Source organism: Dromiciops gliroides, chromosome 1 (assembly GCF_019393635.1).
Source record: "Dromiciops gliroides isolate mDroGli1 chromosome 1, mDroGli1.pri, whole genome shotgun sequence".
Taxonomy (NCBI): Eukaryota; Metazoa; Chordata; class Mammalia; order Microbiotheria; family Microbiotheriidae; genus Dromiciops; species Dromiciops gliroides.
In genome coordinates this window covers 574,002,535-574,019,948 of record NC_057861.1, presented here as the reverse complement: position 1 = coordinate 574,019,948, position 17,414 = coordinate 574,002,535, and the positions used below count along the sequence as shown (strand labels likewise).

Genomic DNA, 17,414 nt, shown 5'->3' with positions numbered 1-17,414 from the left:
AGTGGGAGAAAGGACTCTCTATGAGAGCTTTCATATGGAAGAAATTTAAGACTTTTTCTGCTTGGTCCTAGAAAGTAGAATTAAGGTCAATTGGGTTAAAATGGCAGGCAAGAATATTTTGGCTCAATATTAGGGAAAATGTCCTTAATGAATGGAACTGTACCCTAAATGGAATGGTGGTAGAGAATTGCCCATCATTGGAGGCCTTCATACAGAAACTGGATGATTACATTTAATTATAGATGTAGCAGTGGAAGGGGCTTTAGAGATCATTTTATAGATGCTAAGGGCCTAAGAAGTTAAGTGATTTGTCAAATGTCAATTAAATGTCCCATAGTAAGAAGCAGAGTCAAGAATGAACCCCTGTCTTCTTCCTCTAAATCAAGGATTTTTTCCATAATACCACATAAGTTGTTACAGATTTTATATGGAAGGATCATGATTTTAGACAGGTGTTAGACCAGATCAGTGGTTTTTAAACTTTTTAATCCCAGGACCCTTTTATACTTCTAAAAATTACTAAGAACCTCCCCCTCCAAGATTTTGTTTATGTGGATTACATCTATTGATATTTACCACATTAGAAATTAAAATAACCTAGTATTATCATGAAAATATTTTTGACCTTGTGGACCACTTGAAATGGACTAAGGGACTCCCCAGGGTTCCCTGGACCCCACATTGAGAATTGCTAGACTAAATTATCTCTAAGGTCATTTGACACAGGACTGCCACAGTTCAGTGTGTCTTCCAAATACTTTATTAAACTTGAGCCTTATAAAGACTCCTTATCTCTTGACTCAAAGGAGGTAGATGCCCAGGGGCCAGCTTTTCTACTCCAGAAAGAAGTATATATTACAGTTTCTCACTTTTCCTTTTCTGCTTTTTTGTCCCTGGATGTGTCCTCTATATTTCTTCAGATTACATGATGCTAAAATGAGGCAACAAACACAGTTCTAACAAAAACAAATTGGGGGAAAACCTTCAGTGAAATAAAAATTTATGTAGTAAACAGGATATCAATAACAAAAGAGCTTTCAGAAATCGCAGGACAGTTAAATATGCTATTGAAAATTGAACAAAGGGCTACCGAAAAAGGCAAAACATTTCTCTCTCTCCTTGTCCTTTGTTCCCTCCCTCCCTCTCTCTGTCTCTCTGTCTTTTTGTCTCTCTTTCTTTCCTCCCTCCCTCTCTCTGTGTCTCTCCATCCTTCCCCCTTCCTCTCTCCTCTCTCTTTTTCCTAATGTGGGTAATTTGTCTTGCAAGTTCATATTATCAGTTTACCCTTAAGCATAGAGATCCTGAAGCCAGAATTCCCTAATTCCATAATGAAACTTCTTGCTCCAAAAATCAGAGCTGAGATAAAGCACTTGTATGACTGAGGCAAAATTAAAAAACTGAGTGTCCTTTGTTTACAAGAAGGTCCATTGTAACACATGCAATTTTACTTAATTTGAAGTAGTTATAGGCCATGGATAAAATATTTTTCTGGCACTAGAAGATGTGCATTTTGTAATAATATTAAAAATAGAATTAGCTAGCATTTATATAATGCTTTAAGGCTTTCAAAGGGCTTTACATATAACTATTTCATTTTTCCCTCAAAATAACCTTGTAAGATAGGTACTGTTATTGTCTCCATTTTGCAGATGCAGAAACTGAGGATGAGAATTAAGTAGCCTGCCAGGTGTCACATGGATTATAAATGTCAACAGCAGCATTCAGACTTAGATGTTCCTCACTCCAAGCCCAGTCTAATATGTCCTGATTTGTGCTTTTTTCTTTTTTCTTTTTCTTTTTCTTTTTTTTTTTTTTTTTTTGCGGGGCAATGAGGGTTCAGTGACTTGCCCAGGGTCACACAGCTAATAAATGTCAAGTGTCTGAGGCCAGATTTGAACTCAGGTCCTCCTGAATCTAGGGCCCGTGCTCTACCCATTGTGCCACCTAGCTACTCCCATGTGCCTTTTTTTCTAGGTGGCTGCCTATCCTGAAAAGTTCTAGACCTTGAAATTTTAAAAATAAATGTTTAAAATGATTTTTACCTCACGATGGTATGGGAGTGATTCTGAATTTTTGAAGACCATGTTAGGCACAGCTCCTACTCACCTGGAAAAGCTTTGAGTATAGACCTCATGTCTAATTACATCTGTTGTCTGAGAACTAGACAAGCTAAGTTTAGTGATGCTCTTTAGCAAAAGGGTCATGAGTATTTTGGCCTCAGAATCTCTCAAAGACCATCTACTAAGTCACAGAAAGACTGTGATCTGTGTCAGTGGAATCAATATGCATGTTGACAAAATCCCTGTAGGAGTGAAGAAGTACACATGTGCATGCATCTGTGTGTATCACTTTAAAACTGCAAGCAACATATTTTGCCAGTCCAGGTATCAATACAATTCTATACTTTAAAAATCTCAATAATTTCTACCCAATTCAAGTTACTAAGAACATAATGGGTGTCTACTGTTTACTTGATATTGTACTCGGTTTTGGTGATACAAAGATGAATAGAAAGAGGAAGAGGAGAGGCAATAGTCCCAGCTTAAATAGTACCTTTTCTCAGGTTACTTAAATCCCACGTGATCCAGACTATGTCACAATGGTCTAGCCTATGATTCAGCTAAGTTTTATTAATCACTGGAACAAAATAAGGGATGCTACTCAAAATGGAATAAGTAGTATACTTTTGGCATCTTAAAATTGTTATATTTACCAGTTTATTTACACTTGAGGTTTTGCATTAATTAACCAAAGCTTTGTCAGTCTTTGGAGAGTTTCCTTAAGCTGCTCTGGGACTCAATTTATTCATCCGTAAAATAAGAAGTTTAGATCAGATGATCTTTGAGATCTCTGCTAGCAATAAGATTCTTTGTTAGTTTATTCTATGGGACATCCATATTGAGGCACTGTTAACATCCTGATACATAGAGAGAATTGTACAAGACCCTGGCTGCCAGACTTTGGGTTTGAAAGTTGTGGATATAAGATCTATATAATTCTTCAAGGTTGACAGAATTCTGTTGCTTTTCAAATCACCACCATAATAAATGACTGTGCTTAAATACTGAATCTGGAGCAGTGACAATAGGTATAGGAGGGGTAGAACTGATGAACTAATGACAGGAAATGGTTTATGTGTTTCCTAAGCAGTTTTCATTTAATTCCCAAATAAGGTATTCATTCAGTTGATTTGGCTTATGTATATGAAAACATAATCATATTTTATAGTCTATTACTGTAATACTGGTCACAGCTGAGTAATCAAGATTAATGGCACTTTAATGAGAAAACTACTATATGTCCCCAGATATCATGTGAGTTCTAATTTAATCACAAGTAAGAAGAGTGACATTCATTGATGTGGGGAAAATTGGTGTTTCACTATTAACTGGTTAAATCAGTAATACCAAGTAGATTCTGGGGCTCAATTTTAGTTGTTACCTCTTAGATTTCTTAAACTTTTTTGGGGAAAATGAATATCTAAGTAAAATGAAATAAATGATTGATTGTCCTTAATTTTTTGTTCCCAAAGAAAGTACCTGGTAACAGGAAAGGGTGTAATTAGAGCATCTAAGTTCATATCCTTCTACTGATGCTTACTTTGGTCCCCTGGGTGATGCCCTTAACCTCCCTAGACTTCACTTTTCTATATACAGTATGATGGTGTGGGACCAGATGGTCTCTGAGGTCTGTTCCAGTTCTAAATAAATGATCCTATAATTCCATTCCTTGAAATTATGATCTGAATACACAACTCTGTCATTAAGAGAAAAAAGATGACTGCAATTTCCATCTATTTACTGGGGTTTGGATCTCTCATCCCTATTTTATTTTATGATTGACTCAACGTATTCCATTTTCTTTCTCAGTTCTGTCCAGCAGGTTTTTATATTTCCCAGGAGCCCTTTCTTTGCAAGGCATGAATACACTGTAGGTCACACCTCATTCTCAAAGCTGAGAGTTCTCTCCCTATGCTCCAGGGATTGATGATTCTCTGTGTTCTCACACAATTGAATATAGTATTAGAATGTGGCAGATACAGGAATTAGTGAACAAATTGTAAGTTGGCTGTTACCAGTCACAGCATTTCTTTCTTTAGTATCAATTACATGGCAGAGTGGCTGAGGTTCAAGAAACACCAAAGCTCTTCTAAAACTGCAAACACCCCAGGATCTGATTAAGGAAACACCTTAATCTCAGGAAAATATAACCTTCTTAAATTCTACAGATCAGGCTTGAAGAAAATCTAAAAAAACAATTATTTCTTGTTGTAGAATGCACTGATGCTGTGCTTTAAAACAATATCGTCATTTAATATGACATTACTAAAAAATCCAAGGATCAGTGATTTTATTTTTGGTGTGGATACTTCTTTCCTTAACATGAATTGTAACTCCTTTTTATAGTTTAGCAGCTTCTTCCCTAAAATCATAGATTTTGTGCTAGGAGAAAGGCAAGAATTTATTTAGTCCAACTCCTTTCTTGTGTACATAAAGAAATTGGGATTCAGAGAAGTTTAGTAACTTGCCCAAAGTCACATAAGGAGTAAGTGGCATAGTCAGGATTTGAATTCAAGGTCTCTGACTCCAAATTTGGAGAAATCTTTCCATTATATTGTATTACCTCCCAGTGTGTTGCTGTGGCAAGACAGAACAAAAGAAAACCAACAAATAAGCAAAAATAACATAGTGGCCAACATTTTTGGTATTAAGCCTTTCTAGTGTTTTTCTTTCTTTCTTTCTTTCTTTCTTTGTATCCTTAGAGCATAGCACAGTACCTAACACATGGCAATGGCTTAATTAATACTTGTTGATTTGACTTAGGTAAGTTGGTCCTTGGATAGCAGAGATACAAATCATCACTGACCTTGTAAATAAAGCTTTGCCACCTTAATATGACCAATCAAAGCTTTCATTCCTTCTCCTGGCATAGCCTAGCAGAATCAAGGTTCACTTCCAAGACAAAGTGAGGATTTGACATAGGTTCTACAGGATAGCATAACATTTATTTATTCTATTATAAATGGATGAGATACTAACATTTTTTCTGGAGAAGTAAACATTTATTATAGCACATTTGGAGTGAATTTTGGTTCCTATCTAGGGTCAAGCTAAACACCAAAATTCCTCTGGCTTCTAGTCTTGTTCAATTCTCTATTTTCTTGAACCTCTTCTAAGATTATATAGTCCTTGCTCTTAAAAAATATATGGTTATATTTGAATGCTAGAGATTTTCCTAATGGAATATTAGACGTTTACCTTAAACTAGGGTTTGGCATCCCAGGGTGTTCTAAAGAAAAGTGAATAGGTAGTTGTGTGGCTCAGTGGATACAGGACTGGACTTTGGGTCAGGAAGATCCGAGTTCAAATTTGACCTCAGACACTTATTAGCTATATGAGGCAAGTCATTAGACCACTGTTTTTTTTTTTCATTTCCCTCAACTGTAAAATGTGTGTAATAGCACCTACCTCATAGGCTTGTTGAAGGATCAAATGGCATTATATTTTTAAAGTACTTAGCCTGGTACATAGTATAATAGAAGTGCTAGATAACATCAGCATCATCCATGAAGCCTCACAGTGTAACAGATACTTTAGAGGCACTGGTCTTTATAAGGTAGAACCATGAGTAAGAGCATGAGAGAACAGAAATCAGAGGGTATTAGCACCCTAATGAAATATAAAAAGTAAAGTAGAAAGAACTAATAACAGGGGGCTAAGTAGATATGGGGAAGGTCCAGAGCAAAATCAGATGGATTTCAAGCAGGCTTTCTTAATTTTTTATGGGTCATAGATCTCTGTCACAATCCTAACAGATGCCTCTAGATTTAGGATTCAGATAGGTCTTCTCACTCCAAATCTCTCTACGATAACCAAGTTATTGGAACATGTGAAAGCCTATCTAACAAATACAGTCTAGAATTTTAAGTTTTAGAAATCTAACCAATCAGTAAACTGTCTTCTCACTCCAATAGAATGTAGACTCTTGAGGGCGGGGGTGGAATCAGGAAGACCTGAGTTTATATTATGCCTCAGACACATAACTAGATGTGTGACCCTGTTCAAGTCACAGCTTCTAGGAGCCTGAGTTTCCTCATCTATAAAATGGGAATGATAATAACACTTACCCCTCAGGGTTGTCATGAGGATAAAATCAGAATATTTGCAAAACACCTTGCAAACCTTAAAGCACTACATACATACCAGATATTATTGTTGTCATTTAATAAAAACTCATTGATCAGCTCATTTGTTAAAAATATAGACAAAGAAAAGGAACAAATTATAAAGTCCATATAATTGTATATCCAAGTCACCAAATCCTATGATTTAGCATAGGATAAGCCACCAAATTTTTTTTAAAAAGACCACATATTCAGGTATATTTTATTCCATTATTAACCTTCACATGTCATTCTGGTTTTACAAATTCAACTTGGCTTGTGTCTTTTTTTTTTTCTGGCAAAGAAGATGCTGAAACAAACTGTTATGCTCTCTGGTAATATCCTAGCTTTGTTGTGCCTCCTCCCATTATTTTCAGTGAAAAAATAATTTACTTGATGCATATCAATAAGAAAGAAACAGACTTTCTTTCCAGTAATAAAAGCAGTAATCTTTAAGGTAGCATCATGCTGAACACGCATAATTAATGAACACTAACATATATAAATATTCACAGGGAGCCTAATGTTTACACATATACTAACTCATTAAGAGATGGAAGAAACCAAAGTTTCTATAAAGACAGGTAATAAGTAACACCCCAGGGTATTCCAAACCTCTGGGAAATCTTAGCACTTCTAGATCTATGCTAAGATCAAAAGCCCCCTTTTTTGTTTTAAGTCCACCAAAATTGCTTAATAAATAACAGTCATTTCCCCAGGGGGCTTTTCTTCTTTAGAAGATGGTGTATGGGACACAGAAATGGTTTTTAAAATGAGCTTGTTTGCATGTACAACCTAGGACAGAGTGAAATTCTCAAGCAGGATAAATAAGCTAAATTTTAACTGTATAATCAGCTCTAGAAAGATAACTTCCTCTAGTTCTAGACAATACTAATATAAATCATGATCTCTGCCTGATACTTACTCAATTGTTTATAGTGTTGTTGCTTGGTAAGTTTAATGGGAACCATTTTCAGTATATTTCCTATAAAGACACTAAAGCAAAAATAACAGACTGATACTTACTTGTGTTTATTTTCTGAAGTGAAATATGCTTTTCCAGCTGCCTCCGCAATTTCACCTCTGCTCCATATTTTCCTGTAGTTCCATTGTCAGCCAGAATGAAATGGGAATGCATACTATTAAGTACTGTAAGTTTACTCATGGGATTGGACATGGTTTGGTATGGCCGGACCACCTGTATGATTTAGAAGAAAAAGAAAGAGAAAAGGGAAAGGAGGGCAGAGGGGGAGGGACAGAAGGAGAGAGAAAGATGAATGCATCAATACTTTAATTAAAATATAGCACATCATCTTTCGGACATTGCTTTTGTAAAGCAAGATATGAAGTCATCAAATGGATATGAAAAGGATGGAATCAAAGGATCTAGAAGCATGCTTAACAAAAGTTTGAAAATTCATAGTAAAGGTAAATGAGTTCATGTTTAAGGTACAGTCAACACTGACCTCTTAACTGGGTGTTTAGTTTTGGTGTTTATCATCAACTTTATAAATAAATCAGAATAGACTATTTAAACAGTCTTGGCTGCATCCTCCCTTTCTTTTCTACTCATTTCCCTAAAATAACAGCTGTAGCAGCTAATTAATAAAGAGAGGAATAAGTGAATATATATATATATATAAATAACTGGATAAGTGAATTCTCAACAATCTAAGAAAGAATAGTGCTAAATCAAGCAAATACTATAGTTGTTTTTCCTTGATCTCTAAGGAAAGAAAGAAATGTTTCATACTTTTAAGCATAGTCCTACAGGCCTATTCTACTCTAAATCCTGGATGGAAAGAAGAATGTTCTAAAATAAGAAAAAACAGTTTCCATGTCTTCTTAGTGATCCCCATTTCTTTGGATCTTAGGTATCAGACATGTAGTGAATGACCATATTTTACTTTGGAGTTTGTGTTTCCTGAGACAAAAGGGTTTTTACATCTGAAAAAGGTAAGTAAAATACCCTTAATTTAACTTTAAAACCTAACCTGGGGGCAGCTAGGTGGCTCAGTGGATAAAGCACTCGCCTTGGATTCAGGAGGACCTGAGTTCAAATCTGCCCTCAAACACTTGACACTTACTAGCTGTGTGACCCTGTGCAAGTTACTTAATCCCCATTGCCCCACCAAAAAACCAAAACCAAAAACCCTAACCTGATCAACTATAAAATAATGAGATAGAAATAATGAAAAAGGAGCTTATATTCTCTATGAAAAATTTGAATGAATACAAGAAGAGTGAAAAAAGTCAATTAACCAATCAATCAACCAATTAATGTATAAGCATTCCTTAAGAACCTTCTATATGCTAGGTACTGTACTAGGTACCAGGGATGCAGACAATAGAAACAATCCCTAGTCTTGAGAAGCTTTTTTACACTTTGTCTTCTAGTCACTTAAAAAGAGAGATGTATTTCTCCCAGACTTTTCCATGAACACTTGCTGACAAGCTGCCCTATATGTGTAACAGGATATTCAGATAGATTTGCTTTCAAATATTCTCTCAGTATTGTTGGCAATGAATAGATGAGCAGTTATTATTGCCTGTGTTAAAATTTACATATCTACAAAATGATATGCTGTCCATTCTGTTATGTTTTCCAAATAGAAAAATTATATTTGCTTTCAATGAATACTAATGAGTTTTCCCTTTTGATAAAATATCTGAGGTTGGGGGTAGGGGAGGGTGAGTGGGAATGCAAGCTATCTTATCAAGCACTAATAAAAAACCCTGATATTTGTCCAAAAGCCTTTGAATAGGGACAAGGGGGGGATATAAATGAGAGCTAAATAGGTTATGTACCAATTACATGTTTGTCACAGGCAGAAATAATGGAAAACCATATGGTTTTCAAGTAGCATCATATTTCAAAGAAGGAAGATTTTAATATCTTTCAAAATTAGTAAGATAGAAGCCATAGTTTAGATGAAAGAATACTTAGAATCATTAAAAATTCAGTAGCAGGTACTTTACTAACTAACCTTTACATTTATATATTGCCCCCAATTCCCCTTCCTCTCCTGTCCCTCAATCTTGAAATATGAATGGTCTTCACTTACTCATTTGGGAAATCATGTGACTTTCTGGAAAATAACTCTGGTGGTGGTGGTAGAATGTGTGTTTATATTTCAATTCCTTCTCTACCCCCTAAATCTGAGGAAAGAAGGTGCTATGAAGTAGGATCATCATGATGATGATTAAGAGATGCTTGATAAAGCCAAATACTTTCAGAATTATTATTAGGACTGAAAAAGACCTTGGAAATCATCAACTCCAGTGTTTCCCATTGATACAACTGTTAAATGACCATCATTCATTACAGTATATGAATTCCAACAATGGAAAGAGACCTAGAATTAGAATCAGAGAGTCTAGGTCTAATCTTGGATCCATGTGACTTTGGGCAAGTCTCTTAACTTTTTCTGCCTCAGTTCCTCATTAGTAAAATGAAGGGCTTGTTCTAGAGGACCCAGAAGGTCTCTTCTCTATCTAAATTTATGATCCTACAAGGATTTGGAGCCTAGAGAGCCTGTCTTAGTTTTCTACAATACTACATATGATAGGAATGAATCTTAAAATTGTTTTTGACAATTAAAATTGTTAAGTACATAGGACTGGGAGTCAGAAGATTTCTACTAAAGTCAGATTTCTACTAAAACTTTCAGGTTTTGTTTCTTCTTCCCATAAATAACATTGGACTCAACATTCTCTAATGTCACTTATAGCACTAGCATACTATGATTCTCTGCTGGTCAGCCAGTGATTATATTCATTCTTTATAAAGCATTTGGTGCAGAATTCAATGGACTTTATAAAGATAAACTTTTCAAAATGGATATATCCTTTGTTGGATACAAGAGGGGTGAATTTCCAGTAAAGAGGCATCCTGTCCTTTTGGGTGGTTCCTCCTCCTTCTCCTCCTTCTTCTTCATAACCACCACCACCACCACCACCATCAAGCAGAAGTTTTGATGATAAATTATTGTCTTTTTATTGTTAGGAAGGTGTATGTATAAAGAGGATAAGGATGTGGTAAAATGGAATATTAGGGTCACAGGGTTACAGATTAGAGCCAGAAAGCACCATCACTTAGTCCAACTCCCACAGTTTAGGGATGAGTAAAGAAAAGGCTTAGGGATGTTAAGTGACTTGCCTAAGATAACATCGATATTAAGTAGCAGGGCCAGGATTAGAAGGTAGATGCGCTGACTATAAAGTTAATGCTTTCCCCACTGTACCACAATGCCATAGAGTGATGGGCCTCCTCTGTAAGATTTTTCTATTTCTTTTTTGGTGGGATTCGCTTTCATTTTAGGTGTAGGTAGCTTGACCTGAGTCTCTTTAAACTTTAAAATGATTAAAAAAATCTTTTAAAAGGGCTAGCCACAGAGTCACTTGGGATCTCCTTTTATGTTGAAGAAAGAATAAGGAAAAGCAGGCTTTCTGCATGGTAGTCTCAGAAGTCCCATACCCTATTGACCTATGTGTTGTGCAAACCAATGATAATGTTACTGTTGGTAAAAGGGAAGGAGAATGTGTGGAAAGGGAAGAAAGATAGCATTGTGCATTTGTATGGGGATGAATATAAAGTTCCTACCTCTTTCTTTTTAAAGAAAGATAGAGACTACTTTCATCACAAGGTTAAGAAGTCCACATTCTAGTCTTAAGGAGGACAGTTATAACCATACACAATGACTGAAACTCTAAAGGGGACTATGACTCTGAACATGACATTTTCACTAATTGTTTAAATGGCTACCAGGGCTACCTGCCAGAATTTTTTTTCATATTCCTTAAATTTGGTGCAAATAAAAATGTACACACTGCATGTGCCAATAAAGTGTTTTTATAAGACACATATATGTACATATGAGAGTGTAAATATCAAGAGGGTATGATCCCACAAGAGACCTAAGTTTAAAACAATATCCACTCTTTATCTTTTGTGATTTTATTGATGTAGGGAGCTCTATGTAGAAATTCTGCTTCACCAAAGCACAGAGATGACTCATATCTAACTTGCATTAATGTCAGACAATTGTCTCCAGCCACTGAGAACTTAGGTGACTTAACCATAGTCACAGCAAGCAAGTATCAGAGGCAAGCCTTGAATCCTTTTTCTTGATCATTATGGTGATAGAATATCTATCTTGGATCACTGCTGCATCTATTCTTCACATGTAAAATATCATAGTTTATATTTTTGAGTACAGGGATGAATATATTCTCATTATATGTATTTTTTTTGCTTTAAGCAAATTCACAGCAAAATAAAACTAAATAAGACTCCACCTCCCCCCTTTCTCTGATAGCTGCTGAATATAAGAAAACCTGTCTTTAGCAGGTTCTGAAAAGTTTTTTGTTGTTGTTTTTGTTTTGTTTTACTCAAAGGTAACTCACTGAGCTGTTCCTTATTTGAGAATGTTTCCCTACATGTATACTATGCCTGGAAAAGACTTTTGTTCCCAGAACACATGCCTTTGTCTATTTTACAAATCCCACACAGTACAGGAAATATCAAATACTTGACCAAAATAAAGGAGGCAAGGCAGTTGAGTTGTGGCAATAGGGAAAATGTATCTATGGCCAACATCCCTAACAAAGGCTACCTACACCCAGAAGATAAAATCAAGGAGAAGCAGACCTTACTGACTACTAGTTTATAGACTAATTCATGCTACTCTAGCTGTAGAAGTTTCTATCTTTAAATGAGTGCAGACAAAAACAGATGAGGAGCCTTTGTGGTGGAGAAGAGAAGTATAGGTTTTTTATTATTCTCAAAGAATTTCCCTGTATGTTTGTTTCCCTTGTTATGTGAATGTCACTGTGAGCTGGGCCATGCTAAAATAACACCAAAGTGTTTGCTGATAATGAAACTGTTTGACAAGGTCAGGAACAGGCAGGTGTCACCACACTTAGGAAGTCTTAAATTTTCTCTGTGCTAGAGGTTGTGAGACACTGGCAATGAGAGGTTGAAGGATCTTAACACTACTGATGATGCTGATATGTATTTCCCAAAGAGTTTGAATTAATTTATGTATTCAATAAGCTGAGCTTTGTCATTTCAATGAGACAGACTTATAATGCTTGGAATTATAATGTTTTCAATTCTAATGTTGCTTGCTTACTCACTGTGGGTACAAAGTAATTTACTCCAGGTGGCAACAGTAAAAAAAATGATGATTTTACATATAACTCATCAAAAGTTGAATATGTAATCCTCTCAAGGTACTTAGATACTATATTCTTATGATAAACTGAGAGTTAGCATTGGCGAGTAAGTTACCCTTCTGGTCAAAAGACCATGTTATAAAACCAGAGTATGTCTTAAGTACTTATGCATGCTTATGAGTCTTCTATGTTTTAAGCATTTCTTTTGTGCCTGTCCTCTATCTGACACAATTTGTATAAATTTAGCAACTTTTCTAGTAATCTGTTAATTCTGTTAAACTGCTTAGGGGAGATCCTAGACATGTCATACCTACATTTTGTTTAAAAGGTTTTCCCCAGAGGAATCCATACTCTTTGAGGTTAGGCTTCTTTTGGGTCTGAGTCAGTCTTTTCTGAGCCCAGAACCAAGGTTTCTTTGTGGGGGAAGGCCACAGTGAGTCTGACAACGAATGATCTAACCAGTGATAGAGGAAGCAAAGATGCCAAAGATGATGAGATTTTTCTCTTCCTTCTCTTTTTTAATCTTCCCCCTCCCCTCTTCCTCCTTGGACTGATGGTTTTTCATCTTGGAAGCAACTGGTGGGGTGGAGGGATTTTGTCTGTGGTCCAAGTTTTCCAAATGAAGCCATGTCATAGTATGGTTATGGACCCTTTCTCTGACTAAGGATCACATTATCTGGATAGTACATCATGTGGAATTACATGTGTAGAGAGAGGGAGAAAAAGGATCCAGCAGGCAGAGGCATAGGGCTCATGTGTTGGAGACCAAGTGTGAAGAAACAAAGGTACTATGAGGGAATCGGTTACCTTATGAGGCAGGATCAGCAATGAAAGAAGGAAGGCTGATTGTGTTCCAGAGGCATCAGTGAGCAAAAGGAAAGAAGTATCAACTAAGTGAATACAATTAAGACTGGCTCAGGATGTCTTAATGATCATGCAAAGGTCTGAGCCAAATAAGATCCTGGCTAAGTGTATCTGCTGAGTCAAGTATAATTTTAGGTATAAGGCAAGATATCACTGAAACCCAGATGCTACCTCTCAGCTGAGTAGTCCAAACAAGAAATCTGCAGACCAAGGGATTCCTTCTCCTAACAGTACTTAGCTATTGGAGCAGTGTGAGTCCCATTAAAGTTAACAGGAGGCAAATTACGCCCTTCTGCAGTATTCTGAAAATGAATTCCTTAGCTCATCTCTCTAACCGGCCCTAATCCTAACCAAGCATCCTTTACATATGGAAGTAAGGTGAGGGAGGGGGGAACAAAGGATCTTTGTTAGTTCTGGGAGCAATCATTTTCTCTAAGAAGATATTTTACTATTATTTTGAAGACTACTAGTTCATAGGTTCTTTTTTTTTTTTTTTTGCAGGGCAATGGGGGTTAAGTGACTTGCCCAGGGTCACACAGCTAGTAAGAGTCCAGTGTCTGAGTCCACATTTGAACTCAGGTCCTCCTGAATCCAGGGCTGGTGCTTTATCCACTGCGCCACCTAGCTGCCCCCAGTTCATAGGTTCTTAATCTTTTTGTTTGTTGGTTTGTTTCATGGACCCCTTTGGCAGAAAAATGTTTCTAAATGCACAAAATGTTAGGGATTACTAAGTTAACCAATTATATTGGAATACATTTATCAAAATATTTTTTAAAAACCAAGTTCATGGACCCCAGGATAAGAATTCTTTCATTTTAGTATCATTCTATATTCCTTTGGAGTATTAATAAGTAAAACTTCTCTCCTTTATTCTGAATAGCCAGTGTTAGAACACAGTTTCTCTTTCTAGATGAGGTAGTACAGAAACTCATAAAGAAAGTTTCAAAAATGGTTTTAGGTATATTTTAGTAAACAAAGAAGAATAAACTAGAGGAATGTGAAACTTGAACTTTTATGAGTATGTTTTCTTAAATGTGCATATTCAATTTAGCATAATAATAACAGAATTACCCTGTTTTATCATTTTCTAAACTCCTTATGGCCTTTTAAGGCTTTTAAGATTTTTAAAACTTAAACTTTCAAACTTTTAAGTTGGCTACAAAATTTCTAGTGAAACAGGTTCTCTTTTATTTTGTGGGGCTCTTTGTAATGCAGGGGCTGCTTGGATGGAATTTCTACCTATGTTTACCCCCAAATTATGTGTCTGAAACAAACAACATGAAGATGCAGTTGAAAGAGCAGAGATGGCTCACTAAACACTTTCCTTCTCTGTCTTGCTGTTTCGTTGCTTCCAATTCCCAGTGGTACTGCCATTGGGTTTAGACTTAATGAGAATAATCATAGGAATCCAATAAACAGTGGGAAGAGGAATCCTGGATAATTTTCTGAGCTCCTGCAAAATGAAGTCGCAGTTGGTAACCCTCAGAGACTGAGAGATATATTATTGCTAGCTACATCCGAATTGGTTATCAACTATGTTATTAAGCCTGATTTTCCTTGGCCTGAAATGCAAAGATGAAATAGTGAAAACATTTTCAACTTATGAACAAGAAACAACACAGAAAAGTGTAAAAATTTTGTGTGTGTGTGTTTTTTAAATCACATTATGATTTGTGGAAAATGTCAGGTAAATCACACTTAAAATGAAGGTAGTTTCTTACCTAACAAATAATTTGTATCCACAACTTAAAATGAAAAATTCTCATCCTGAACCTTAAGTATTTTTTTACCTTAAAATTTAAAAATTGCAGAGAATCATGGATTGAAAATAAGAGGAGCCTTATAGGTTAGCTAGTCCAATTATTTTTTTTTCTGAAACAACTGAAGCTGAGAAAGATTAGGTGACTTTTCCAAGGCATTAGGTAGAGTCAGGATTCAAAATGCAAGTCAATTGAAATGAAATTCAGTATTCACAGATCCACTGAACTGTAGAGGTGGAGATATCCATTTGGTCATACCTGGCAAAGAATCCCCATGACAAAATGTCTAACAGGTGGTCATCATTATCCATCATTACAACAATTCACTTAGGCTCTCTGGGTCTCAGTTTCTTCTGTGAAATGAAGGATCTGTACTAGATGTCCTTTGGGGTTCATTTGAGTTCCTGATTCCACATATGTAAATCATTATTATGTAATTATTATGTAATCACTAGGAAGTTTTTCTTTACTTTGAGCCTGAATCTTCTTCCCTGAAATTTCTACCTATTGCTTCTTTTTCTATCTGCTATTATAGCAAATAACAAAATGATCCCTCCTCCATATTTACAACCATCCACATATTCGAAGAGAGTTATTATGTCCTCTATGCTATGCTGTTTCAGTTTCTAGAATAGGAAAACATGAAAGAAAAAGAAAAGGCCTTTGAGTCTTTGAGTAGGTACAGTAGGTATGGTCATGAGTCATTGTCCTCTTCAGGCACCTGATTCAACTAGTATTGTTGGAGAACCTACTATGTGCCAAATATATTAATTATTGAGGAGAATATGGAAAAAGAAAAAATGACACACCAGCTGATTAAACTTGATATACAGACCATGATTTTTCTAGTCCTAATTTTATCTATTCCTTTGGTGAAAGTTAGAGGATATTCTGGAGTCAGAATTAAATTTTAAACCATGGTAATGTTATTTGGAGAGAAATTCCAGATAAAGAAACTATCTTTATGAATGTGGATCTTTCTTTGTGCCTTATGATCTTAGAGAGTTGCTGAGACTAACACTGAGAAATTAAATGACTGTCTTCGGATCATAAGCCAGTCTGTGTCAGAGGTAGGACATGAGTTTTGATCTTCTTGGGTTCAAGGCTAGCTTTAATAGGCCATGATGCTCCCTGTATATCACTTCATAATATAGTTACTTGTACTTATACCCAACTCCTAGTCTGTGAGTTTCATGAGAGACTTTGCCTTTAAATCACTCTCAGTAATAATACATACACATGCATGCATACATATCTATATATAAACACATATATTTATATATAAATATATGTATATATACATAGATGTTTACATGTATAGATGTTTTAGGTGTACCACATGCACATTGCACATGTGTATGTATAGCATTCATATGAATATAGTGGTATCTGTATTACATGTGTATATGTATATACAGACATGCTATATCTGTACACATGTATGCTTGCACAACAGACATATACATGTTAAAACAAGTTTCTATATATACAAATTACACATACGCATATATACATGTTATATTAACATATATACATTATATATGGATATATGCACATTAGTTATTAATATAGGTGCTATAATACACAATGCACATATGTACTGACACATATGTGAACACATCTATACACATATATATTTACACATTTACACATATGGACACATAGTTATAAATTTCTCAGTACAGGGCATTGGTCTGCAGTGATTTTAAGAGAGTAAGTTTGTTTGGAAAAATCAAGTACTAAGAAATTAGCCTGAAACTGAGTCCAATTAACCCCCCTTTTAATGTGATCTGTTTCTAGGCTCTGTTCCAGATCAACAAAAAGACATCCAAGGAAAACACACACACGCACATGCACACACACACACACACACACACACACACACTCACTCCCTCAGCCCATTCATATGCTTCCCACCACCTTTTTTAAGGGATTGGTATCTAGGCAACACATAATGCAGAGAAAAAAAAGGAAATGGACACAGGAGCCAGCTTGGGTTACTACAAGAGAGCTACTGGGCTATTTCCCTGAGGAAGTTCATTTAGCCTCTATCTCTGCACTTCCCCACCTGCAGCACCCCCTCCATAAGCAACTACTGATGGGTCATTTTGTTTGGGGTTTGGTTTTTTTTGGCAGGGCAATGGGGGTTAAGTGACTTGCCCAGGGTCACACAGCTAGTAAGTGTCTGAGGCTGGATTTGAACTCAGGTCCTCCTGAATCCAAGGCTGGTACCTTATCCACTGCGCCACCTAGCTGCCCCCGATGGGTCATTTTAAGAAAACACCAGAACAGTTTTCTATGGCTTGTCTCCTTAGTACTCTCTCTAACGTATCTCTCATGCTAGTAAAATATTCCAGAACCATTTCTAATGTCAAATACATCGTTTTTCCTCTCACATATGTTACTGAATACATATTTAACATTCCATCTGAAGGTGTGAGTGATAGTAT

General features: G+C 36.0%; 1 protein-coding gene across 11 annotated transcripts in view; it reads right to left on the bottom strand.

Moving 5' to 3' along the window:
- TRPM3 (transient receptor potential cation channel subfamily M member 3) overlaps nucleotides 1–17,414 on the bottom strand; it is a 1,147,313-nt gene that overhangs the window by 312,870 nt on the left and 817,029 nt on the right. For all 11 annotated transcript variants that reach the window (XM_043978969.1, XM_043979003.1, XM_043979047.1 and 8 more), the window contains exon 6: nucleotides 7,190–7,361. In XM_043978969.1, coding sequence (XP_043834904.1) covers nucleotides 7,190–7,361 — 172 coding nt within the window. The remainder of the gene's footprint in view (nucleotides 1–7,189; nucleotides 7,362–17,414) is intronic.